At 40.7% G+C, this 27,633-nt stretch overlaps 1 protein-coding gene across 15 annotated transcripts in view; it reads left to right on the forward strand.

The window, feature by feature from the left end:
* The window catches only part of LOC128700135 (Ca[2+]-channel protein alpha[[1]] subunit D), a gene marked incomplete at its 5' end in the record, with an annotated part of 794,286 nt that overhangs the window by 62,401 nt on the left and 704,252 nt on the right, over nt 1-27,633 (forward strand). For all 15 annotated transcript variants that reach the window (XM_070100780.1, XM_070100771.1, XM_070100781.1 and 12 more), the window contains 1 exon segment: nt 19,930-20,140. In XM_070100780.1, the coding sequence (XP_069956881.1) occupies nt 19,930-20,140 (211 nt within the window).

Below are 27,633 nucleotides of genomic sequence, written 5' to 3' on the forward strand. Positions count from 1 at the left end.
GAGCGACTCCTTGATTTTAAACAGAAGCGTGCGATCGCTCGCCGTGTCATCCGTGACGCTAAACGCACTTGCTGGCGAGATTATGTCTCCACCATCACCTCTGCTTCCTCTATGAGTGCAGTCTGGAAAAAAGTACGAAAACTGAGTGGTAAATATTCTCCTGACCCGGCTCCTGTTCTGCGGGTTGCCGGTGTTGATATAGCAAACCCACTAGATGTTGCCAATGAACTTGGCAATCATCTGGTCCGTATTTCTCAGGGACTCCATCTATGCCCCTCATTTCTTTCCTCAAAGTCTGCCAGAGAGTTAGCACCTTTGGACTTTTCTTCTCTCAGAGAAGAACAGTATAATGTGCCTTTTACACTTCAAGAACTGGAGGCAACACTCTCAGCTTGTCGATCATCGGCAGCTGGGCCCGACGACATTCATATTCGTATGCTACAACATTTACATCAGTCAGCCCTTGCAGTCCTATTACGCCTTTACAATCTTATTTGGTCACAAGGAGTTCTTCCACAGCTGTGGAAATCCGCCATTGTTCTCCCTTTCCGCAAACCAGGTACTACGGGACATGAAACCTCCCACTATCGTCCCATTGCTCTTACCAGTGCAGTTTGCAAAGTAATGGAACGTCTAGTAAATAGACGTTTAGTGTGGTATTTAGAGACACACAACAGTCTCTCCGCTCGTCAATATGGCTTTCGTAAGGGACGTTCTACCATAGACCCCTTACTGCGCTTGGATACGTATGTTCGTAATGCCTTTGCGAATAACCACTCAGTTATTGCCATATTTTTTGACCTTGAGAAGGCATATGACACAACTTGGAGGTATAATATTTTAGCCCAAGCCCACTCCTTAGGCCTTCGAGGCAATCTACCATCCTTCCTTAAGAACTTTTTAACTGACAGGCATTTCCGTGTTCGGGTCAATAATGTGCTCTCCCCGGACTTTGTCCAAGCTGAAGGTGTCCCCCAGGGATGTGTTCTGAGCACAACACTTTTTCTCCTTGCTATTAATGATTTGGCCTCTAGTCTTCCATCAAATATTTGGTCATCACTCTATGTTGATGACTTCGCTATTGCTTGTGCAGGTGCTGACTGTCACCTCCTTACAGATTCTCTCCAGCATGCAGTCGACCGTGTTTCCAATTGGGCCACCACACATGGGTTTAAATTTTCCAGCACTAAAACTCACCAAATCACTTTCACTAGACGCTCTGTCATCTCTGATCATCCTTTGTATCTCTATGGCTCCCGTATCCCTGAACGTGATACAGTCAAGTTTCTAGGCCTCCTCTTTGATCGTAGGTTATCCTGGAAACCTCACATTACATCTCTGAAGGCAACTTGTCACAGCCGGCTGAACCTTCTTAAAACCCTTGCTCATCTTTCGTGGGGAGCTGATCGTCGAACCCTCCTTCGCCTACATTCAGCCCTTATTTTATCGAAACTTGATTATGGTGACCAGATCTATTCAGTGGCATCTCCTGCTACTCTCTCTAGCCTTAACTCTATTCATCACCAAGGATTACGTTTATGCCTTGGTGCTTTTCGCTCTTCCCCTGTCGAAAGCCTCTATGCAGAAGCGAATGTTCCATCCTTATCTGATCGCCCTGATGCCCATTGCCTGCGCTACTATGTACGCTCTCATGATCTCCACAATCCTTCCATTTATAGAATGGTCACTGATATTAGTAGACATTCTTTATTTGTTCGCCGCCCCTGCTTACTCCGTCCCTTTTCTCTTCGCCTTCATTCGCTCTTGTCTTCTCTTCAACTACAACCTTTCTATGTACATGTAGCATCTCACTTTTCCCTACCCCACTGGGAAGTTCCAGCTGTTCGAGTCTGTTCTTTCTCACTCCCTTGCTCGAAAGCTCAACTGTCTACGGTCGCTTCTCGCTCTCTTTTTCTTGACCACTTTCACTCTCATTCTCATGCCATTGCTGTGTACACAGATGGCTCTAAGTCTTCAGACGGCGTAGGATTCGCAGCAGTGTTTCCGGACAGCGTCGTACAAGGGCATTTACTATCTTCAGCTAGTATTTTTACTGCTGAATTATATGCCATCCTTACAGCACTTATCCGTATTGCATCTATGCCTGTGTCATCATTTGTGGTAGTCTCAGACTCCCTTAGTGCTTTACAGGCTATACGAAAATTTGATACACCTCATCCCCTTAGTCCTCCGTATCCAACTTTGGCTACGCCGCATCTTTACTAAACATAAAGATATTGTTTTTTGTTGGGTCCCTGGTCATGTTGACGTACAGGGCAATGAACAGGCAGACACTGCTGCGCGGTCAGCAGTACATGACCTACCAATTTCTTATAGAGGTATTCCATGTACTGGACTATTTTGCTGTAATATCTACCCACCTTCACACCCGTTGGCAACAACGTTGGTCTACTATGCTCGGTAACAAACTTCAGTCTATTAAACCGAGTATAGGTTACTGGCCGTCTTCTTATCACCAGTGTCGAGGTTGGGAGACTACTCTCTCCCGTCTTCGCATTGGCCACACTCGTCATACTCATGGATATCTCATGGAGAGGCATCTTGCTCCTCTCTGTGAGCAGTGTCAAGTTCCATTATCAGATCAGCCACATTCTGTTAGACTGCACTCTCTATCAACGAGCACGCAGAATTTACCTCTGTCGTCGTCTTCGTTCTACTACTCTCTCTTTACCTTCCCTTCTCGCTGATGGACCCTCCTTTAATCCTGACTCTCTCATTGACTTTTTGACAACGACTGACTTACTTCACAAACTCTGATGATACTTTTCGCACTCCCCTCAGCCCTTTCTACTTGTATCTCTTGCTACCCTTTACCCCCGTCACCATCCACTACCCCGCTGTTATCCGTAACCTATTACTCATCCATCTCCCTTTTGCCACCTGATGCCCTCGCTTCCTTCCTGCCCTGCAGCACTGTATAGTCCTTGTGGCTTAGCGCTTCTTTTTTTTTTTGATTATAATAATAATTCAGGTACCGGGGCTTCGACTGACTCCTTCGATTTGTCTGAACTCCGCTCTCCTTTGACTATGCTTCCGGCTTCTCCCTCTACGGTATGGCAATTTTCGAATCGCCCGCCCATTTCATGCCGGACCAACTCCGGTCCTACTCCTAAACGCCAACGTCAATCTCCTGATGATGCTCCTTCGTTACCTTCCCATTCTACTCAGAAAAGACCGACACGTCAAGCACTCCCTCTCCACGCTCAGTTTCGGACCACACAATGGACTAAATTCTTTACTTTAAGACCGACTTCTTCTTCTGCCTACCTTTCTGACCATAGTATTGGCAAAGCGCTCCTGCGTCATGTTGGCAGAGATATTTCATTTCATGCTCTCAAGAGCGGTACGCGCATTGTCACTGTCCAGAATGCTACCCAAGCTCATGATCTTTCTCTCCTTTCAAATATCGATACTACTCCTATCACTATTGAAAAACATCTTTCTCTCAATTCTTGTAGTGGTACTGTCATTCTGCCCCATACCATACTCCAACAGAATTTCCAGTCATGTGGCAATGACATTTTTGAACAGCTGGAACTCCAGGATCTCCCAATCCTCAAAGTAGACACTTATGTCCTTCCTGCCCGGGGGCGGAGACGTTACCCTTGCAATGTGGCTCGTTTAACTTTTGACAGCCGAGAACTCCCGTCCTCTGTATATGTCGCGGGACATCGGTTACAAGTTCGAAAGGTGATACCTACACCACAACAATGTAGAAATTGCTGGCGTTTTGGTCACCCAGCGAAATATTGCAGATCTATGGCCGAATGCCCAGTCTGTGGTGTCGACGACCATTCTAATACATCTTGTAGTCAACCTCCATCTTGCCTTAATTGTAATGAAGCTCACCCTTCGTACTCCCGCTGTTGCCAGGTCTACTTAAATGAACGTGAAATCCGTTGCCTCAAAGAGGCAGAAGGTCTCCCTTATGCTATGGCAGTTACTCATCTCCGCCTCCAAGGGAGACTACCGCGTGTTTCTTATTCTCGTGTTTCCAAACATCCCCCCACTTCTGGGGTCCCATCTTCTGCAGCCTCCTCTGTTGTTACCCCTCCCATAGCCACTACGGCATCTAATCCTTTTGCTGTCCTTGGCTCTGATGTCCCGACTACAACTCAGTCTGTTCTCACATCTTCGCGTCCTTCCTCACAAGCCCCAGTATAGACAAGACCTCGTACGACACCTAATACCAATCGCCCCTCTACTCAGAAGTCCAAAAAATCCACATTGCTCAAATCTTCTTTGCCCCTTCCTTCCCTTCTTCCACCTCCACACTTTACCTTTCCAGTCTCTGTACCTAGTTCTTCCCCTCTCTCTGACTCTATTACAAGTGAGGAGATTCACCCTCCTCCTCGTACTATGCCTTCCACCCCCGTCCCCTCCCAAGTTTCTCCCTCTTCTACCACCTCCCAGGTTTCTGCCTCTTCTGTCCCCCCCCCACACTTCATCTTCAGTCCCTTACACTCTTCCCTCCCCCTCTACTTTGGTACAGTCCATTACTGTCCCAATCTTTACTCACCCTCCTCCTTCTATCTCCAATATGGTCTCCCATACATCTTTGAATTCAGAAACACTTGAAGCCATTTCAGAATATATTGCAGAGACTAAATCTTCAATGGACACTGATTCACTTCCTGTTCCTTCTCTTCCCTCTCCTCCATCTTCACAACCCCATTCTTCACAATGCTCCGTTCCTTCGCTACTTGAACGTCTTCCAATGCCACCACACATTGACTTTTCTAACCCCTCTAGTCCGTAGGTGCCTTTACCTACAGATTCCTGATATTTTCTTCATCGCCAATCATGGCCTATTTACAGTGGAATATCCGCGGCCTCAGGGGTAATCGGGGTGAGCTTCAGATGTTGCTTTCCAGGTTTTTCCCTGTTGGTGCTTGCTTAGAAGAACCAAAATTACACTCGGCTGTTTTCCAACCTATCTCAGGCTATAATTTATTGTATTCTTCGGATCCTTTCTCAGATGGGACCTTTAATGAAAGTGCCCTTCTTCTACGCAATGATATTCCGTACTGTCAACTATTTGTCCATACCTCGCTGCATTACACTGCAGCCCGTATCCACTTGAATAAGTGGTTTACAATATGTTCTTTATATCTCTCTCCTTCTCGAGCATTTTCTATCCCAGACTTTGCCTTTCTTGTTTCATCCTTACCACCACCACTTCTGTTACTTGGTGATTTTAATGCCCACCATTTCCTCTGGGGGGGTCTCATTGTGACTCACGTGGCATTCAGTTGGAGGCTGTTCTCGCCTCTCACCCCCTCCATGTTTTAAATACGGGTACTCCCACCCATTTTGATCCTCGTACTCATACTCTCTCTTGCATCGATCTATCAGTCTGCTCTTCCTCCACTGCACTAGACTTCACCTGGTCTGTTCTACCAGACTTACATGATAGCGATCATTTTCCGATCATTCTTACTTCTCCTTCCTATTCACCACCTTTCCATAGCCCTCGCTGGCAATTTGATCGGGCAAATTGGGATCTTTACTCACACCTCACTGCTTTTAGTGAGGTTCCTTCTTCATCCTCCATTGATGAGCTCCTACACATCTTCTTGACGTCAGTTTATACCGCAGCTTCTCATTCTATACCCCAAACCTCAGGCAGGCATTCTCAGAAGTGCATGCCTTGGTGGTCTCCTGCTTGTGCTCGTGTAGTACTTTTGAAACGTGCTGCATGGGGCAGGTACCGGTACAACAGAACCGCTGAGAGACTTCTTGATTTTAAGCAGAAGCGTGCAATCGCTCGCCGTGTCATCCGTGAAGCTAAACACACTTGTTGGCGAGACTATGTTTCCACCATCACCTCTGCTTCTTCTATGAGTGCAGTCTGGAAAAAAGTGAGGAAATTGAGTGGTAAATACTCTCCTGACCCAGCTCCTGTTCTACGGGTCGCTGGTGTTGATGTAGCAAACCCTCTCGACGTTGCCATTGAACTTGGCACACATCTGGTCCGTATTTCCCGAGGGCTCCATCTATGCCCCTCGTTTCTTTCCTCAAAGTCTGCCTACCATCCTTCCTTAAGAACTTTTTAACTGACAGACATTTCCGTGTTCGAGTCAATAATGTTCTTTCCCCGGACTTCGTCCAAGCTGAAGGTGTCCCTCAGGGATGTGTTCTAAGCACAACACTTTTTCTCCTTGCTATAAATGATTTGGCCTCTGTTCTTCCACCCAATATTTGGTCATCACTCTATGTTGATGACTTCGCTATTGCTTGTGCAGGCGCTGACTGTCACCTTATTGCAGTTTCTCTCCAGCATGCGGTCGACCGTGTTTCCACTTGGGCCACCACACATGGGTTTAAATTTTCAAGTACCAAAACTCACCAAATTACTTTCACTAGACGCTCTGTTATCTCCGATCATCCTTTGTATCTCTATGGCTCCCGTATCCCCGAACGTGATACAGTCAGGTTTCTAGGCCTTCTCTTTGACCGTCGGTTAACCTGGAAACCTCACATTACCTCTCTGAAGGCAACTTGTCACAGCCGGCTAAACCTTCTTAAAACCCTTGCTCATCTTTCCTGGGGAGCTGATCGTCGAACTCTGCTTCGCCTACATTCAGCCCTCGTTTTATCGAAACTCGATTATGGTGACCAGATTTATTCCGCGGCCTCTCCTGCTACTCTCTCTAGCCTTAACTCTATCCATCACCAAGGCTTACGTTTGTGCCTTGGTGCTTTTCGCTCTTCCCCTGTTGAGAGCCTCTATACAGAAGCAAATGTTCCATCCTTGTCTGATCTACTTGCTCAGCTATCAAAACTTTGAGGCCCAGTCCCTGGACCCATTATGTACCTCTGTAATCTTTTGACTACCGCCCACAGGATGGGTATGGGGTGCATAATAAACATATTAAACTAAAACTAACTTGTCTGATCGCCGTGATGCCCATTGCCTTCGTTACTATGTACGCTCTCACGATCTACACAATCCTTCCATTTATAGAATGGTCACCGATATTAGTAGACATTCTTTATTCGTTCGCCGCCCCTGTTTGCTCCGTCCCTTTTAAGTCAACATCATGGCAAACCCTCGTGATTCACTCATGCCTTGTCGTATTAACACTCTTATTCGAGGAAAGTGATATAGAATGTGAGTTTAGTGGATTTGACACCGATGTGGCCACTAATGATCAAAGAATTAGTGAAAATATCGACAATAACCCAGATGACCCTCAGCCCATCACCTCTGGGGTGGCCAGTGTGGCCATGTCAGACCCCCAGTCAAGCACTTCTGGGATGGCCAGTGTGGCCACACCAGACCCTAAGCCAAGCACTTCTGGGATGGCCAGTGTGGCCACACAGGACCCTGGGCCAATCACCTCTGGAGTGGCCAGTGTTACTACCCACAGGCAACTACACAAGAGAAAAACTATCATTTCCCCACAGTTTCAGTGATAGTGAAAGTGACTATGAGATTGATTTTATGCCAATAGAGGGTTCGTCTAGTGATAGTGATATTCATTATTCACCAGTGAAGTGTACTTTTAGGCGTTGTTGCCTACGTTCAGGCAGTGTGCCATATGCAATCCCCAAGGGTCATGGGAGGTCACAGCCTAAAACCCCAGCCATTGATAGTGATAATGGAAGAATATGTGGGGATGGAGGAAGAGGTGGGTGGCATGGTGCCTGGAGCACATGGTGCAGTGGGTGGACAGACAAAGGACCGCATGGCACCCCCTCAGCCATGCGCTGCCTCCACTCCTGTCCCTCCTGTTCCCCCACACTCCATGCCACAGGTCCACCCAGCACCATGTGAGCACGAATGGAACTGGACACAAAGTATATTCGTGCCACAGCCCTTTGATTTTGATGCAAGTGGCCATGGCATCTTTCCAGAATGTCCCATAATGAATGAGTCTACAGAGTTAGACTTTTTCCATTTATACTTTGACGAGCCTCTAATGAACTTGCTAGTGACCCAGATGAACAGTTATTACCGCTATATCATGGACAACACAGGTTGCAGAATCATCACAGCTGCATAGGTGGAAAGATACAGCTGTGGCCGAAATGTATTTATTCCTTGCCACCGTCATGCTTATGCCACATACATATAAGCAAAATATAGCACATTACTGGTCCACAGATAAGCAAAATATAGGACATTACTGGTCCACAGACTACTTCGTCAGTACTCCTGTCTTCCATGACCTCCTTCCCTGCAACAGATTTAATCTGTTGCTACGAGTGTTGCACTTCTCAGACAGGCATAGGCCCAACAGTAATGACCTATACAAAATCCAGGAAGTGTTTATGTATATGAAGCATAAATTCAATGCATGTTTTTATCCCTTCAAGAACATTGTTGTCGATGAATCCTTGATTCTGTTCAAGGGATGCCTGTCATTCAAGCAGTATATACTAAGCAAAGGTAATTGCTTTGGTATGAAACTTTTTGTTATGTGTGACTGTGAGAGTGGTCTTGTGTTGGATGTCATTGTCTACACTGGGAGAAACACTCAGTGATGACAGACGGATGTTGGGGATTTCTGGCGATGTTGTTCGCAAGATGATGGAACTATACCTTGGCAAGAGTCATACATTGTACAGACAACTGATATACATGCCCTATTCTTGCTGATTTCGTATGTGTGAACAATACTGATATAGTATGTGGAACAGTGAGAAGGAATAGAAAACACATGCCCAGGTTCATTAGAGGCACTGTTGACGGTGTAGTGCATGCGTTTTATGCCACTGACATCATGGCACTGATGTGGCATGACAAACAGGACATGGCATTGCTGTCAACCATCCACAGAAACGAGATGGTACAAATAAAGTGAACCAGGACACCAATGAACGTATTGTCAAGCCAGCTGTTGTGGTCGACTATATGAACAACATGCGACTAGTTGACAAGTGTGACATGATGACAGGGTTCATTGACTGTGTGCGTAGGAGTCATAAGTGGTATATAAAAGTACTTTTCCACCTTGTAGACATTGCAGTGCTCACTGCATTCAATATGTATGAAATAAAGACTGGAAAATGACAACATTTCGCAGAATTCTCCCCGAATGTCATAAAACAGATAGCAAAAAAAGTATGGTACCACACCTGTACCTGCCCTTGATTAGTGATATGTCTCCCAACCACAACCACAACCACAGCCACTTGGGGAAGTGCCAGACCAAATCATTCCTAACTGTCACTTCCTGATACCAGTACCACCTACCCCAAAGAAGAAGTATTCGCAGAAAAAAGTGTGTTGTGTGTGCTAGCACCACAAAACGACCCCAACAGCAGAAGGACATGATTCATGTGTCACCAATGTGGGGTGGCACACTGTATGAATCCATGCTTTATGGAGTATCGTACAATTGTGGAGTTATAGAAACATAAGTGGGATATGTAAATACTTGTACAGTGGACCCCCGGGTAACGAACTTTTTTCATTCCAGTAGTATGTTCAGGTGCCAGTACTGACCGAATTTGTTCCCATAAGGAATATTGTGAAGTAGATTAGTCCATTTTAGACCCCCAAACATACACGTACAAACGCACTTACATAAATACACTTACATAATTGGTCGCATTTGGAGGTGATCGTTAAGCGGGGGTCCACTGTATATAGTTGTAGATAATAGAATGTGATTTGGCCAGGTGTGCAAAATCACCTGTCAAGGTGTACATGTGTGTTTGTGACAGTATGATTTCAATTTCGTATATAATATTTGTGTTTAAACAACAGTTGGCCATGAAATCAAAAGAATTACTATAAAACATAATTATCATACCATAAAAATTAAGAAAATTAAAAGAAAAATTAAAAAAAAAAAAAACGATAAATATGTAGAATTCCTGCAAGTGGCAGCACCCCATGTTGCTGCCAGGTGATCATCAAGTGCCAACTTTGCGGGCTCATATCTCAATAAGTACTGACCCTAAATTTTTTTTTATCCTATGTCACTTAGAAAAATACACTGTTTATTTATATAAAAAAGCTAACTTTTTTTTTTTTTTTTTTTTCAAAATATTCAGAGCACTGGGCAAGAGAACTTAGATCTATGTTTGGACAGGTAACGGGTTAAAGGTTAATGGTGCTGAAATATGTGGTAAAAGGGAGATTCCATAGGGAATGAGGAACATTTGAAATATAAAAAGCAGAAAAATATTGTTTTAATTTGGGATCTGTTAATCTGTGGACTACAGTGGACCCCCGCATAACGATCACCTCCAAATGCGACCAATTATGTAAGTGTATTTATGTAAGTGCGTTTGTACGTGTATGTTTGGGGGTCTGAAATGGACTAATCTTTTTTATTATCATACCGGCCGATTCCCACCAAGGCAGGGTGGCCCGAAAAAGAAAAACTTTCACCATCATTCACTCCATCACTGTCTTGCCAGAAGGGTGCTTTACACTACAGTTTTTAAACTGCAACATTAACACCCCTCCTTCAGAGTGCAGGCACTGTACTTCCCATCTCCAGGACTCAAGTCCGGCCTGCCGGTTTCCCTGAATCCCTTCATAAATGTTACTTTGCTCACACTCCAACAGCACGTCAAGTATTAAAAACCATTTGTCTCCATTCACTCCTATCAAACACGCTCACGCATGCCTGCTGGAAGTCCAAGCCCCTCGCACACAAAACCTCCTTTACCCCCTCCCTCCAACCCTTCCTAGGCCGACCCCTACCCCGCCTTCCTTCCACTACAGACTGATACACTCTTGAAGTCATTCTGTTTCGCTCCATTCTCTCTACATGTCCGAACCACCTCAACAACCCTTCCTCAGCCCTCTGGACAACAGTTTTGGTAATCCCGCACCTCCTCCTAACTTCCAAACTACGAATTCTCTGCATTATATTCACACCACACATTGCCCTCAGACATGACATCTCCACTGCCTCCAGCCTTCTCCTCGCTGCAACATTCATCACCCACGCTTCACACCCATATAAGAGCGTTGGTAAAACTATACTACTCATACATTCCCCTCTTTGCCTCCAAGGACAAAGTTCTTTGTCTCCACAGACTCCTAAGTGCACCACTCACTCTTTTTCCCTCATCAATTCTATGATTCACCTCATCTTTCATAGACCCATCCGCTGACACGTCCACTCCCAAATATCTGAATACGTTCACCTCCTCCATACTCTCTCCCTCCAATCTGATATTCAATCTTTCATCACCTAATCTTTTTGTTATCCTCATAACCTTACTCTTTCCTGTATTCACCTTTAATTTTCTTCTTTTGCACACCCTACCAAATTCATCCACCAATCTCTGCAACTTCTCTTCAGAATCTCCCAAGAGCACAGTGTCATCAGCAAAGAGCAGCTGTGACAACTCCCACTTTGTGTGTGATTCTTTATCTTTTAACTCCACGCCTCTTGCCAAGACCCTCGCATTTACTTCTCTTACAACCCCATCTATAAATATATTAAACAACCACGGTGACATCACACATCCTTGTCTAAGGCCTACTTTTACTGGGAAAAAATTTCCCTCTTTCCTACATACTCTAACTCTATCCTCGTAAAAACTCTTCACTGCTTTCAGTAACCTACCTCCTACACCATACACTTGCAACATCTGCCACATTGCCCCCCTATCCACCCTGTCATACGCCTTTTCCAAATCCATAAATGCCACAAAGACCTCTTTAGCCTTATCTAAATACTGTTCACTTATATGTTTCACTGTAAACACCTGGTCCACACACCCCCTACCTTTCCTAAAGCCTCCTTGTTCATCTGCTATCCTATTCTCCGTCTTACTCTTAATTCTTTCAATTATAACTCTACCATACACTTTACCAGGTACACTCAACAGACTTATCCCCCTATAATTTTTGCACTCTCTTTTATCCCCTTTGCCTTTATACAAAGGAACTATGCATGCTCTCTGCCAATCCCTAGGTACCTTACCCTCTTCCATACATTTATTAAATAATTGCTTAATAATCTACTTCACAATATTCCTTATGGGAACAAATTCGGTCAGTACTGGCACCTGAACATACTTCTGGAGTGAAAAAATGTCGTTAACCGGGGGTCCACTGTAGTTGTAATGTTGCTAAACTCTTTAATCCATAAGGCAACCAGACAGTACAGATTTTGTGACTAGAATATCCATAACCAATTACACTATTTTATTTCACATTAAATCAAGCTATTCAAGTTTTCAGCATCATGGATGATTTCTGCAACCATACACAAATAACCCTCACATAGAAGAGAGGAGCTTACGACAGTGTTTCGGTCCGACTTGAACCATTTACAAAGTCACACTAACTAAAAGGAGAGGAGGAGGGGTATATGTAGGCAGGAGGTCATAGTGGTAGTAGTAGTGGGGAAGGTAGTAAGAAGGAGGAGGAGCCAGTCAAATACTAAGAAAGAGGAGCACTGCAAGGGAGCTAGGTACCCACAGAGGGTAAGAGCAAGAACACAGAGGGAGGAAAAATAAATAAATAAAGAAGGAACAAATACACAAGGTAGAAGAAACACAACCCAAAGGAGAAAAAAGGAAAGAGGAATGGGGAGGAGGGAGATGAAAAAGGAGGAATCAGGTTAAGTCATGTGTGTTCTGAAGTTTGAAGCATTTTACAATGTAGTGGGAAAGGAAGGCATCTACAGAAAAGCATCAATAATTAAAAATCCTTGGAGTCAAGCCATATTTAAACTACTGTTCATTATTAGTATACATTATAGGCATAAGCATCACATTGCAGTTGAAGCATACACAACAGTAATAGAGTATTATAGTTGATTTAACAAGGAATATTGTTTGTCTACTGCCAGCATACATTTGAATCCCCCAGCTTACAAGGGTAAGTGTTCAATTTCCTTTGAATTCAGGATTCATGAATACCACTAATTTTTTCTTGTAATAAATTTTACTCGAAATTTGATTTCTTTTTTGCTTTTCAGAGGCCTTAACTCTTTAAATATTACTTGAACCTCATTAATATTGTGAAAATTTCATTGAACACTCTTTGACTAAAATTCTGTGGTTGGTTTTCAGTTTAGAGGTCTTACACTAAATCCCCCAAAAATGGTCACTGGAAAAAATGTGAATAATTTAAGCAGTTTGCTTAAGACCCTTCAACAAACACATTGGAAAATCAAACCACAAAAACAAATTGATGGACTCAGCTGTACAGTATACTGATATAGGCTGAAGATTTAACTGGAATACTGATGTAGGCAGAAGATTTAGCTAGAATGCTGGTAAATGGTTTCTCTATTTCAAGACACACTGAGGGTAAATTTCTAGGTCTTCTTGACTATAATCTTAAATTTCATTCCCACATCCAATATATATCCAAGGAAATTACCAAATCTGTAGGCATCCTTTCCAAGATACAGTACTATGTACCCCAAATGACACTCCTTACCCTATGTCCCTACCTCACCTATGGTATTTGTGTCTGGGGATCAACCACAGCCAACCATTTTAAACCTTTAAGAACCCAACAAAAAGCTGCTGTGCAGATGATTACCATCTCCTGTGCTAGACAGCACACACCACCAATATTCAAAAGCTTGAACTTGCTAAATATATGAGACATACACTCATATTATTGTGCCTACTACATATACAGAACTTTAACCCTTTCAGGGTCCAAGGCCAAAATCTGAAGGGGAGCCCCAGTGTCCAAGAAATTTTGAAAAAAAAAAAAATATATTATTTTTCTTAAAGAATTAAAGATAATATTTTTGTGAAGGTAATGAAACAAAACAAATTTCTGATCAGTACTTACCGAGATACAGCAGTGGGAAGTTGACCCAAAATGACCAGGTGGCAGCAACATCAGTGACTTCCGCAAAATCGCATTTTTGTATTTTATGTTTTTTTTATACTTTTTTCTTTTCTTTTCTAATTTTTTTCTTTTTCTAGTAACATTTGTGGCCTGTGAGCCCAATATAATGTATATTGTATAAGTGTACACTCACTGTATTCAACACAATAACTGCACTAGTTTGTTTATCATTATATTGCTCACAAAACTAGTTTACAAGTTTATTGTAAACAAAATGATGAAAATATTAGTGCGGTTATTGTGTTGAATACAACGGTACCATATAGTACCATATGATACAATGATGCCATAGGGTGCAATGGTACCATATAGTACAATTGTACCATATGGTACAATGGTACCATAGGATACAATGGAACCATATGGTAGAATATGGTACAATGGCACCATTTGGTACAATGATACCATATGATGCAATGGTACCATATGGTGCAATGGTACCATATGGTACATTGTACCATACAGTACAATGATGCCATATGGTTCATTGTACCATATGGTACTACATGGTTCTGTTGCATTTAACACAATAAACACACGTATATTTTCATCATTATTTTGTTTACAATAATTGTTTACAACAAAAATATGCAAAAATGTTGTATATTAGTAATGTTCTATTATATATTTACAAATGTATAGGAACTGGACATGTTCCGTGAGGTGGATGACAAAGGCTTTGTCTTGGAAACTGCTGAGTCAGTAGCTACCTTATGTCGCCACTCACTCAGTCTTGGCTGGTGTCTCCTGCCACCAACACCTCCTATTGACCATATGGTACACAGTATCATATGTTACAGGGTACCATATGGTACATTGTACTATATGGTATATGGTACCATGCAGTACAGGAAAACAGGGTACCATATTGTGCAGGGTACCATATTGTGCAGGGTACCATATGGCACAGGGTACCATATGGCACAGGGTGCCATACAATACAGGACACCATATGGTACAGATACAAGGATTCCTATGGAAATAAGTCACCCTGACTTTTTTGGGTTATCCTAGAATTTTATACATATGCTGCTATGTACAATAATCCATGTAATTGTATTTCTGTACACCTGAATAAACTTACTCAAGTGCATGTGGCATTATAAGTAAGTTTATTTAGGTATACACAAATAAAGTTACATAGAATATCATACTTAGCAGCGTATGTTTGGAGAACCTAGGATAACCCAAAAAAGTCAGACAGACTTATTTGCATTAGGGTCCCTGTACCCTGTACTATGTGGTACAATGTACCATATGGTACAATGTACCTATGGTACACTGTAATTATTATTTTACTACATGTAAACCACACAATACCCAAATTCTGTAAACTCAGCATTGTAATCCTTATAGAGAATAAACTTTGAATTTGAATATGTTACAATGTACCATATGGTACAATGTACCATATGGCACATTGTACCATATGGCACATTGTACCATATGATACCATTGTATGACATGGCACCAATGTACCATATGGTACCATTGTATGACATAGCACCAATGTACCATATGGTTCAAAACCATAGAATTCTTCAGCTCCACTTCCATCAGTCTTAGAACTGTTAGTTGTGAAGAGGAGAGTCAGAATTCTCCCCAAGAGTGAGTGGGGAGCGAGAGTTTCTTTGCCACCAGGCACGATGAACAAAGCTACTTTGGCGGCGTTCCCACAATGCCATGCGGGCATCCAGATTTTTTCTATAGTGTGCACACTGACCACCCAGACCTATTCTCTCAGATGTAGGCCTACCAACCTTCTCGCGCTAAATTTGACGCCGCTAGAATTTTGGCGCAGATCTACGGTTTGGACCCTCAATGTAAAGTCATAGATCTATGGCACGGACCCTGAAAAGGTTAAACTCCAATATAAACCCTCCACTTAAACTTCTCTTAAACACAGTACAAGGCACAAGACACTCTTTGGCATCCTTTGTGTCAGTCTCACACTATGCAAAAATGGGATGCACATAAAGGGTCTGAAGATCTGGAATTCACTACCTGAACCGGTAAAGGATCCCCTGACTACTTATAAATTTAGGACTTTGCTTAAAAATCATCTCGTCCCTCAACACTAACCAAACCAACCAAAACAGCTTATAATCAGTTATTATATTACATTATATGACCTCTAGTCTGTTAAACATCTACCAGTCCATGAAATATTACTGCTTGAACCATTAATTGTAATATTGTTTTTATTATGTGCAACTTCAAGATGATTATTCTTATAAACCTCCACCTTGACTACCTTGCATTAGTATCAAGATTAATAAAAGTTAATCACTCTTATCTTGTCTAGATTTAAGTAGTTATTATGTACTAGGATTAGTCTGCTCGAAATGCCCTGGCATGATAGTGGCTTTCTTTTTACTTAGCAAACCAAAATTGTAATTACACTTCGTAACCTTTACAAAGAAATAAATAAAATAGGTTTAGCTGGAATACTGATGTATTCGGAAGATTCATATTTTTCAAACAAGTTGTTGCTGGATTACTGGTTCTCTGCTGCTGTAGTTTATGCTAGCTTTTCAAACATGACTAGAAACATTTAAAAAATACTCTGAGGCTAATATCATAGGGTGATTATTCTAATTGATAATTGCAATTATTTATTAGTGTAGCTTCTTAATTTTACTTCCTCACTTTTATACCATTGTAATTTCTTTGTGTCTTATACATAAATAGAGGAGAGATTTGGGATATTGGCAGTTTGGAGGAACTTTTAAGCTGTTGTATCTGAGCGCCTCTGCGAAGATAGTGATTATGTATGAGTGAGGTGAAAGTGTTGAATGATGATGAAAGTACTTTCTTTTTGGGGGATTTACTTTCTTTTTGGGTCACCCTGCCTCGGTGGGAGATGACCGATGTTTAAAAAAAAAAAAAAAAAAAAAAATATTCTTTAAATAGTGGGTTCAGGTATAAAAGTTTGGGGGGCAAGCCATATATTGTACTGCCTATAAAAATATATGTAATCTTTAATCCAAGATTGGTTTACTGTATGTGCATTTGATATCAGATTAAAATATATACGTGAGGGAAGTACGTGAAAGCTCTACAGTGATGTTTACTTTCAAGGGGAGGGGAAGTTGTTTAGTGCTGGTGAAGGCCTCTTTATCTAAGCAATATGAATTACCCCTCACATTTCATGGCTCAAACCCTCCATTTTCCAGCCTTCTGTTTTACTATTCTTGCCTTCAAGACCTAGATAATGCACAGTAGTCTTTATTAATCTGGATAGACGTAGACACTGTAGTCTTCAGCAGATAGCATCACTATCAACTTATATGTCCTCTGTCTGTTTTTTCCATGTATTCTCATGCATTTTATTTTAACACACTAGCCATCTTCCACCATGAATATAATAATGTGATTATAATACATTACAGCCTCGCCTCACTTAACCCTTAAACTGTCCAAACGTAGATCTACATTTTTTTCAACATTTGAAAGTATGTAAAAAAACGTAGATCATCTTTTCTTTTTTTTACATTTGAAAACGTGTAAAAAACTTTGATCTACTTTTTTTTTGTTATATTTGAAAATATGTAAAAAAACGTAGATCTACCTTTGGAGCACTACGCATGTGAATGTAAATTTGCTTGGACAGTTTAAGGGTTAATGACGAAGTTCCGTTCCTAAGTCCACGTTGGTAAACAAATCGTCACTAAGTGAGGAGCATAGTATAATGGTAGTGGGTTTGTATCGGCTATCTTTGATATTGTTTTAAGAACATAAGAACGAAGGAACACTGCAGCAGGCCTACTGGCCCATGCGAGGCAGGTCCAAGTCTCCTACCGGGTTAAGCCAATGCTCCCAACCTAGTCAGGTCAGGTCACCTTGACTTAAGGGAGGAACACGGCAACCGTCCTGGTAGCACAAGCTAATCAGGTCCAACTCACACCCACCCACACCCACTCATGTATTTATCCAACCTATTTTTAAAGCTACACAACGTTCTGGCCACTATAACTGTATAATGTCACTCACCATTTATAACATTTCTGGTATATTTTTAAATGTCTATACAGTAGTGTACTGTATATTGTAATAAACAGAATAGAGGAAATCAGCTTTAATATACATTGTTTAGGTATGCATACTGGTCAGAGAGCCCATCATAAGTCCAAGGCATTGGTAAACGATTACGTCACTGAGGAGAGGCTGTATTATGCATACGGTAGTATGTGAAGGTTCTTAATAGATTATTTCAATATTCACATCTTCTGGGTGATCTTACGTACTGATTAACTCTTAGAGGGTCAGCTCTGAGTGACCCATTGAACTTTTCTTTTTATTAGTTCAGGTAATAGAAAATGGCTTTTCCTACTTGTATCTTTTATCCTCATGCATTATTCCTTTAAGTTCTTTGAGAGTTAATCACAATTTTGATTATTTATGCAGATACTTTTAATGAATTAAAATTTTGAGAATAATGAATTTTCTTTGTCTCAAGAATTTGGAAAATGTCTACAGTCTTTCTTTTTTTGCAGAGGCGACATCACGGAAGGGACAACATTGCATTTTGTACTTCTATAATTTTCTGTATTCTATAATACAGTAATCCTTTGCTTTATAGGGCTTCCAGTATTAAAATTCACTTTAATGTGTTTCCCAATTTTTACCAGTAATTTCCTGTATTCTATATAAATTTACCCTATGTGGTAAGTGCAGTTAGCAGAATGTAATGACAATTCCTATAATGAGGAATTAACTGTTAGTAAATGGATTAGGATTACTGTAGCTGCCATGAGCACTACATCTACCACATGAAGCAAAGGATATCTGTTTGACATATAAATGTAAAGCTTGACACAGATGCATGATGAAAAAAATATTAACCAATCAGTTGCAGCAGTTGCTAGCTGTATATTTGTCACCACTGAGAAATACGGTGAGGCTTTAGAACACTTTGTGTTTCTGAGATTTCAGCATGTTGGCTGTTTAAAGTTCATGGCCATCGGAGAACACAGCATCATGGCTGCAGGGCTGCAACAACTGCCACCTAACCACATACTGTACTTATAATATGTTTCCTGAATCTTAAGCTAAGATTTCCCCAACCCCTTCACTCATTCACCCAAAAAGTCTCATAGTAATTATTAACATGAAACATGCTTGTTTTAATATAATTAATATGTTTTCAATATGTTTTAAAAAATATATAGAATGAATTAATATAATTTATTTTTTTTATCTTTAAGTTATATTGTAACTGAAGTATTGTATATACTTGTGCGTACTAACTTTCATATAAAAAAGGGCTTATTTTGCCTTCCATGTGCAAATGCACAACTACACATACCTTGCAGTGTTTATCATGTGGCAGCAGGTCATAAAATATTCAGTGTGTTTTTGTTGGAAAAAAGAATGTGCATAAGCTTAATTTACTTCCAATATAAGAGGAAGATACTCTAGGTGTATAATGCAAAATAACAGAGTTAATGTTTCAGGGTAAAAACAGTGAGTATGGAGAGCCCATGGGCTTACGAATGTTTAAAAAAAAATGTTTGGGCACCTAGCATGATTGGATACACATCACAAGTGTAAATTTGCTAGAAACAAAGAAAATGTGAATGGAAATATTGACTTATTATATATTTTGGATGTCATTATATTATTATTTTATTTTATGAGGAAAAAAACCACAATGCGATGGCTAGAAAAATTCACATCTAACCCATAATATTAACAGGAATCTTGACACATTTTGGTCAGTCCTGAACCACGTGACTTGATAATGATGTGGGCCAGATCTAAATGATGTTATATAAAGTATCCTATCAAGAAGGTTAGTTGTGAATTATTTTGTCTCATATGTGAATAGTGAAGGGGTTAAATAAGACTCTCTTGCTTGATAAAGAGAATCACACTGTTAAATTTATCACAGTTTGTGACCCAGAAATTTCATAACTTTCCTGCTAATCAGTTTCTCCTTAAAGCTTTATTTTTCTTGTGAAAAATATTTTAACAGGTATATCTTTGTTTCTTTTCTTTGATGACAAAGAAGTGTCTAAAACTTTTAAGCTTTATTACTAACACTGCTTATGAGATGTCTCATGTTCTGTAAGCTTGTTGAATTTTGTCAACGTGAAACTCCCTTGTTGCAGATACTGGCGGTCGCTCTCCAACCTGGTCGCTTCCCTCCTCAACTCCATCCAATCGATCGCCTCTTTGCTGCTCCTGCTCTTCCTCTTTATCATTATCTTTGCTCTCCTGGGCATGCAAGTCTTCGGTGGCCGCTTTAACTTTAATCCGACTGAAGATAAACCACGGCATAATTTTGACAACTTCGTTCAGGCCATGTTGACAGTGTTCCAGGTACACTCCAAGCTGTAGTGCTGCCCTGATTCCACTTCACATGTGCTTTTCCACTTTCTGAAGTTATTTTACAATTTGGTTTTTGTTTTAACAGAATGTTTTTGTTTGTTTCATCATAATCTGTGTTTTTTTCTACTTATGCATGTCTTAGAATTTATGAATAGCTATATTTGTTGTTTTTTGCATATTTATTTGTTTTTAAATTTGTTATATGTTAACCTGTGGCTCAGTAGTGCCCTCGGCTCACATACTGAGGATCCATATTTTAATTCCTGGCATGGGTGGAGCCATTGGGCATGTTTCCTTACACCTGTTGCCTTTGATCACTTAGCAGTAAATAGGTACCTGGGTGTTAGTTGACTGTTGTGAATCACATTCCAGGAGGTGTTAACATATGTACCTTACAGAGGACTTTACTTTGAAATGAGCTGAGGTAGGATGACAGCTATTAGCCTATATGTTTAACCATGTAAAAAAAAAAATACTTAAAAAAATCAAGAATTAGTGATGGCAACATTTACCAAATAATGGTTTATGGTAGTACTGCATTTGACTCAATCAGTTAAATATCTTTATTATGCATCCTATACGCATCGTGTTGGCAGTAGCTAAACTATAGAATCATCGACCATTTTTCTCGCAAATTTTTTATACGTAGTAAAATTCTTTAAGTTTGTAGAAATGATGAACTACTAAATGCTTTAATGAAAGAGATAATTTATAGAAATTAAATGACTGTAAATTGTATTATAGAATCAGTGGAGCATTGAAGATTGTTATTAGATTTCAAAAAAAGATTTGATCATCACATAAAACGATAAGGAGATAACTCTGACAGTTTTCAAAACACATTGCTCTGTGAAATTTGGTTCTTTACTTACTTTTAATATATTTAAGAGTGGATATTCATTCATAGAAAATGTCCTGTTATAGCAGGGGGTCCCGAAACTCTTCAGCTCATTGACCCCTTTATGAAGTTTCAGATTGTTCATTGACCCCCAAACATTTATTATAAAATAATTTAATAAATAGCACTTTAACTAATATACAGTGGAACCTTTGCTTACGAGTGCCCCACCATGCAAATTCTTCAGGATATGAGCTGTCGCTCGGTCAATTTTTTTATCCTGGTTACAAGCCAAAATTAAAGTTGCAAGCTTTCCCCTCAAGGGAGGGTTCTTGACACTGGTGATGGGCTCTTGATCTAGGGAATTGTATCTGTGCTCCATTTCCCTAAATTAAGCCTGAATACCTTCTATCCCCTCTCCTCCACAGGCACTGTAAAATCCTATGGGTTTAGTGCTTCCCCATTATAATAATGATAATAATATAATCTGTATAATAATGATAATACTATAATAATTAGAATAGTAATACATGTACTATAATAACAAGTGAGCTTCAGAACGCAACAAAACAAACGCCACCACTAGATGGCACAGTGAATACCACAACAACACTCACCATCACCAGTGAAAAGCGTGGAGAGAAAGCCAAAAATGAGTGAAAAGTGAAGTGAAAAAAATAAACAAATTGTAGTAGTTAAGTTCAGTGTTACAGTGTAGCATTAAGAGTGTAGCAAGTAAGTTAAGCGATTCAGCGATAGAAAAGGGATGAAACAAAATGAATTCCCCCAATGTTATTGTTGTTGGGGTTTATAGGGCCACTGACAGTATACGCCACTCTGCCTGTCTTTTTTCCCCCTCAGCCTCCGTCAGTATCTCTTCTCCAGAGTAAATGCTGTACGTACACCAGTTTTTTCTTTACAGTCTCTATTTTATTTTTATACAATATTTCTTATTTCAGTGTTTTCCTTATGAAACTAGTGCAGTTAGCCTCACAAGCACTCCATTTTCTCTTATAACAACACCTTAGAAGGGAAAGCATGGGAAGATTTTTCAGGGGGGAGCAGAAATGGCCGCCACCACTGGAGAGAGTTCCAGGGGGTCAACGCCCCCGCGGCCCGATCTGTGACCAGGCCTCATGGTGGATCAGAGCCTGATCAACCAGGCTGTTACTGCTGGCTGCACGCAATCCACCGTACGAGCCACAGCCCGGCTGGTCAGGTACCGACTTTAGGTGCTTGTCCAGTGCCTCCTTGAAGACAGCCAGGGGTCTATTGGTAATGCCCCTTATGTATGCTGGGAGGCAGTTGAACAGTCTCGGGCCCCTGACACTTACTGTATTGTCTCTTAATGTGCTAGTGACCCCTGCTTTTCATTGGGGGGGGATGTTGCATCATCTTCCGAGTCTTTTGCTTTCGTTGTGAGTGATTTTTGTGTTCAAGTTTGGTACTAGTCCCTCTAAGATTTTCCAGGTGTATATAATCATGTATCTCTCCCGCCTGCATTCCAGGGAGTACAGGTTCAGGAACTTAAAGCGCTCCCAGTAATTGAGGCGTTTTATCTGTTATGCATGCCGTGAAGGTTCTCTGTACATTTTCTAGGTCAGCAATTTCACCTGCCTTGAAAGGTGCTGTTAGTGTGCAGCAATATTCCAGCCTAGATAGAACAAGCAACCTAAAGAGTGTCATCATGGGCTTGGCATCCCTAGTTTTGAAGGTTCTCATTATCCATCCTGTCATTTTTCTAGCAGATGCGTTTGATACAATGTTGTGGTCCTTGAAGGTGAGATCTCTGACATGATCACTCCCAGGTCTTTGACGTTGGTTTTTCGCTCTATTTTGTGGCTGGAATTTGTTTTGTACTCTGATGAAGTTTTAATTTCCTCGTGTTTACCACATCGGAGTAATTGAAATTTCTCATCGTTGAACTTCATATGGTTTTCTGCAGCCCATTGAAAGATTTGGTTGATGTCCGCCTGGAGCCTTGCAGTGTCTGCAGTGGAAGACACTGTCATGCAGATTCGGGTGTCATCTGCAAAGGAAGACACGGTGCTGTGGCTGACATCCTTGTCTATGTCAGATATGAGGATGAGAAACAAGATGGGAGCGAGTACTGTCCCTTGTGGAACAGAGCTTTTCACTTGTCACATAATGACATATTTTATTCTTTCTTGAGTATATATTAGGTTTTTGTTAATTATATTGTTTATTATGTCATATTAGATGAATTGTGGTAGATAAATAAACGGTAGAGTTGATATTTGCGTCATGTTCAAGTATTTTGTCCTGCCTCCAGAGCAGGAATTCCGCTGGTATGAATTAATGGCATTTTGGTTAATTTAAATGAGGAAAATTGAATCAGCATACGAGCAGGTTGGGTTAAGAGCTAGGTCACGGAACGGATTAAACTTGTAAGAAGAGGTTCCACTGTACTATGAATAATAATAATTATAATGACTTCACAAAAAATTAGGTAATATTTAAATTATGAAAAATATAAGATTTAACATATCGTTTTTTAGTGAAACTTTAAATCATTTATGGGAAGGATGCATCCGATGAGCATCAACAAGGGCTTTGATATATGGTTGGGAGAGTTTCAATGGAGAGGAATAAATGGGATTAGGTCAGGGGTTTCAAATAGTTAGAGCTAAAGAAGGAGTAGCAATAATGTTGAAGGATAAGCTATGGCAGGAAAAGAGGGACTATAAATGTATTAATTCAAGGATTATGTGGAGTAAAATAAAGATTGGATGTGAAAAGTGGGTTATAATAAGCGTGTATGCACCTGGAGAAGAGAGAAGTGTAGAGGAGAGAGAGAGATTTTGGGAAATGTTGAGTGAATGCATGGGGAGTTTTGAATCAAGTGTGAGAGTAATGGTGGTTGGGGATTTCAATGCTAAAGTGGGTAAAAATGTTATGGAGGGAGTAGTAGGTAAATTTGGGGTGCCAGGGGTAAATGTAAATGGGGAGCCTTTAATTGAGCTATGTGTAGAAAGAGATTTGGTAATAAGTAATACATATTTTATGGAAAAGAGGATAAATAAATATACAAGGTATGATGTAGCACGTAATGAAAGTAGTTTGTTAGATTATGTATTGGTGGATAAAAGGTTGATGGGTACGTTCCAGGATGTACATGTTTACAGAGGGGCAACTGATATATCGGATCATTATTTAGTTGTAGCTACAGTTAGAGTAAGAGTTAGATGGGAAAAGAGGAAGGTGGCAACAACAAGTAAGAGGGAGGTGAAAGTGTATAAACTAAGGGAGGAGGAAGTTCGGGGGAGATATAAGCGACTGTTGGCAGAAAGGTGGGCTAGTGCAAAGATGAGTAGAGGGTTGGAATAGTTTTAAAAATGCAGTATTAGAATGTGGGGCAGAAGTTTGTGGTTATAGGAGGGTGGGGGCAGGTGGAAGGAGGAGTGATTGGTGGAATGTTGAAGTAAAGGGTGTGATAAAAGAGAAAAAGTTAGCTTATGAGAGGTTTTTACAAAACAGAAGTGTTATAAGAAAAGCAGAGTATATGGAGAGTAAAAGAAAGGTGAAGAGAGTGGTGAGAGAGTGCAAAAGGAGAGCAGATGATAGAGTGGGAGAGGCACTCTCAAGAAATTTTAATGAAAATAAGAAAAAATTTTGGAGTGAGTTAAACAAGTTAAGAAAGCCTAGGGAAAGTATGGATTTGTCAGTTAAAAACAGAGTAGGGGAGTTAGTAGATGGGGAGAGGGAGGTATTAGGTAGATGGCGAGAATATTTTGAGGAACTTTTAAATGTTGAAGAAAGGGAGGCGGTAATTTCATGCACTGGTCAGGGAGGTATACCATCTTTTAGGAGTGAAGAAGAGCAGAATGTAAGTGTGGGGAGGTACGTGAGGCATTACGTAGAATGAAAGGGGGTAAAGCAGCTGGAACTGATGGGATCATGACAGAAATGTTAAAAGCAGGGGGGGATATAGTGTTGGATTGGTTGGTACTTTTGTTTAATAAATGTATGAAAGAGGGGAAGGTACCTAGGGATTGGCAGAGAGCATGTATAGTCCCTTTATATAAAGGGAAAGGGGACAAAAGAGATTGTAAAAATTATAGAGGAATAAGTTTATTGAGTATACCAGGAAAAGTGTACGGTAGGCTTATAATTGAAAGAATTAGAGGTAAGACAGAATGTAGGATTGAGAATGAGCAAGGAGGTTTCAGAGTGGGTAGGGGATGTGTAGATCAAGTGTTTACATTGAAGCATATATGTGAACAGTATTTAGATAAAGGTAGGGAAGTTTTTATTGCATTTATGGATTCAGAAAAGGCATATGATTGAGTGGATAGGGGAGTAATGTGGCAGATGTTGCAAGTATATGGAATAGGTGGTAAGTTACTAAATGCTCTAAAGAGTTTTTATGAGGATAGTGAGGCTCAGGTTAGGGTGTGTAGAAGAGAGGGAGACTACTTCCCGGTAAAAGTAGGTCTTAGACAGGGATGTGTAATGTCACCATGGTTGTTTAATATATTTATAGATGGGGTTGTAAAAGAAGTAAATGCTAGGTTGTCCGGGAGAGGGGTGGAATTAAATTATGTGGAATCAAATTCAAAATGGGAATTAACACAGTTACTTTTTGCTTATGATACTGTGCTTATGGGAGATTCTAAAGAAAAATTGCAAAGGTTAGTGGATGAGTTTGGGAATGTGTGTAAAGGTAGAAAGTTGAAAGTGAACATAGAAAAGAGTAAGGTGATGAGGGTATCAAAGGATTTAGATAAAGAAAAATTGGATATCAAATTGGGGAGGAGGAGTATGGAAGAAGTAAATGTTTTCAGACACTTGGGAGTTGAAGTGTCGGCGGATGGATTTATGAAGGATGAGGTTAGTCATAGAATTGATGAGGGAAAAAAGGTGAGTGGTGCATTGAGGTATATGTGGAGTAAAAAACGTTATCTATGGAGGCAAAGAAGGGAATGTATGAAAGTATAGTAGTACCAACACTCTTATATGGGTGTGAAGCTTGGGTGGTAAATGCAGCAGCGAGGAGACGGTTGGAGGCAGTGGAGATGTCCTGTCTAAGGGCAATGTGTGGTGTAAATATTATGCAGAAAATTCGGAGAGTGGAAATTAGGAAAAGGTGTGGAGTTAATAAAAGTATTATTCAGAGGGCAGAAGAGGGGTTGTTGAGGTGGTTTGGTCATTTAGAGAGAATGGATCAAAGTAGAATGACATGGAAAGCATATAAATCTATAGGGGAAGGAAGGCGAGGTAGGGGTCGTCCTCGAAAGGGTTGGAGAGAGGGGGTAAAGGAGGTTTTGTGGGCAAGGGGCTTGGACTTCCAGCAAGCGTGCGTGAGCGTGTTAGATAGGAGTGAATGGAGACGAATGGTACTTGGGACCTGACGATCTGTTGGAGTGTGAGCAGGGATTTAGCGAAGGGATTCAGGAAAACCGGTTATTTTCATATAGTCGGGCTTGAGTCCTGGAAATGGGAAGTACAATGCCTGCACTTTAGAGGAGGGGTTTGGGATATTGGCAGTTTGGAGGGATATGTTGTGTATCTTTATACGTATTTGCTTCTAAACTGTTGTATTCTGAGCACCTCTGCAAAAACAGTGATTGTGTGTGTGTGGTGAAAGTGTTGAATGATGATGAAAGCATTTTCTTTTTGGGGATTTTCTTTCTTTTTTGGGTCACCCTGCCTCGGTGGGAGATGGCCAACTTGTTGGAAAAAAAAAAAAAAATACAGTGGACCCCCGACTTACGATATTAATCCGTTCCTGAGAGCCCATCATAAGACGAAATGATCGTTGGATTAATTTTCCCTATAAGAAATAATGGAAATCAAATTAATCCGTTCAAGACACCCAAAAGTATGAAAAAAAAAAAATTTTTACCACTGGAAATATACATTTTCCTACACATAAAAAGAAGGATGCATGCACAATATATATTGTGCATGTACTAGTGTACTAAATGAATAATGAATGACACTTACCTTTATTGTCACCATTAAAGACACAGCATCAACAACACAGCCACTTGATACTGGAGTTCTGCAGGGAAGTGTCCTTTGTCCCCTGCTCTTCCTCATATACATCAATGATCTTCCAAACGTATCTCGACACCTGAACCCGATTCTCTTTGCTGACGACACAACCTATGTCATCTCTCACCCTAATCTTGCAACCCTCAACACCATTGTTAATGATGAGCTGATCAAAATATCGACTTGGATGACAGCTAATAAACTTACGCTTAACGTTGACAAAACCTACTACATTATGTTTGGTAGCAGAGCAGGAGATGCGCAAATTAACATTAAGATCGACAACACTCTAATTACCAGGCATAATGAGGGCAAATTCCTAGGCCTATACCTTGACAACAACCTGAACTTCAGCACCCATATCCAACACATAACCAAAAAAGTATCCAAAACGGTTGGGATCCTCTCCAAGATTCAATACTACGTGCCGCAAACTGCCCTTCTCACACTATACCATTCACTTATATATCCATACCTCACCTATGCTATCTGTGCTTGGGGTTCAACTGCAGCAACACAAGTAAAGCTGATAATAACCCAACAAAAAGCCACAGTAAGAATAATCACTAAATCCCATCCTTGGCAACACCCCCCCCCCCCCACTCTTCATAGATCTTAACTTACTCCC

Source organism: Cherax quadricarinatus, chromosome 74 (assembly GCF_038502225.1).
Source record: "Cherax quadricarinatus isolate ZL_2023a chromosome 74, ASM3850222v1, whole genome shotgun sequence".
Lineage (NCBI taxonomy): Eukaryota > Metazoa > Arthropoda > Malacostraca > Decapoda > Parastacidae > Cherax > Cherax quadricarinatus.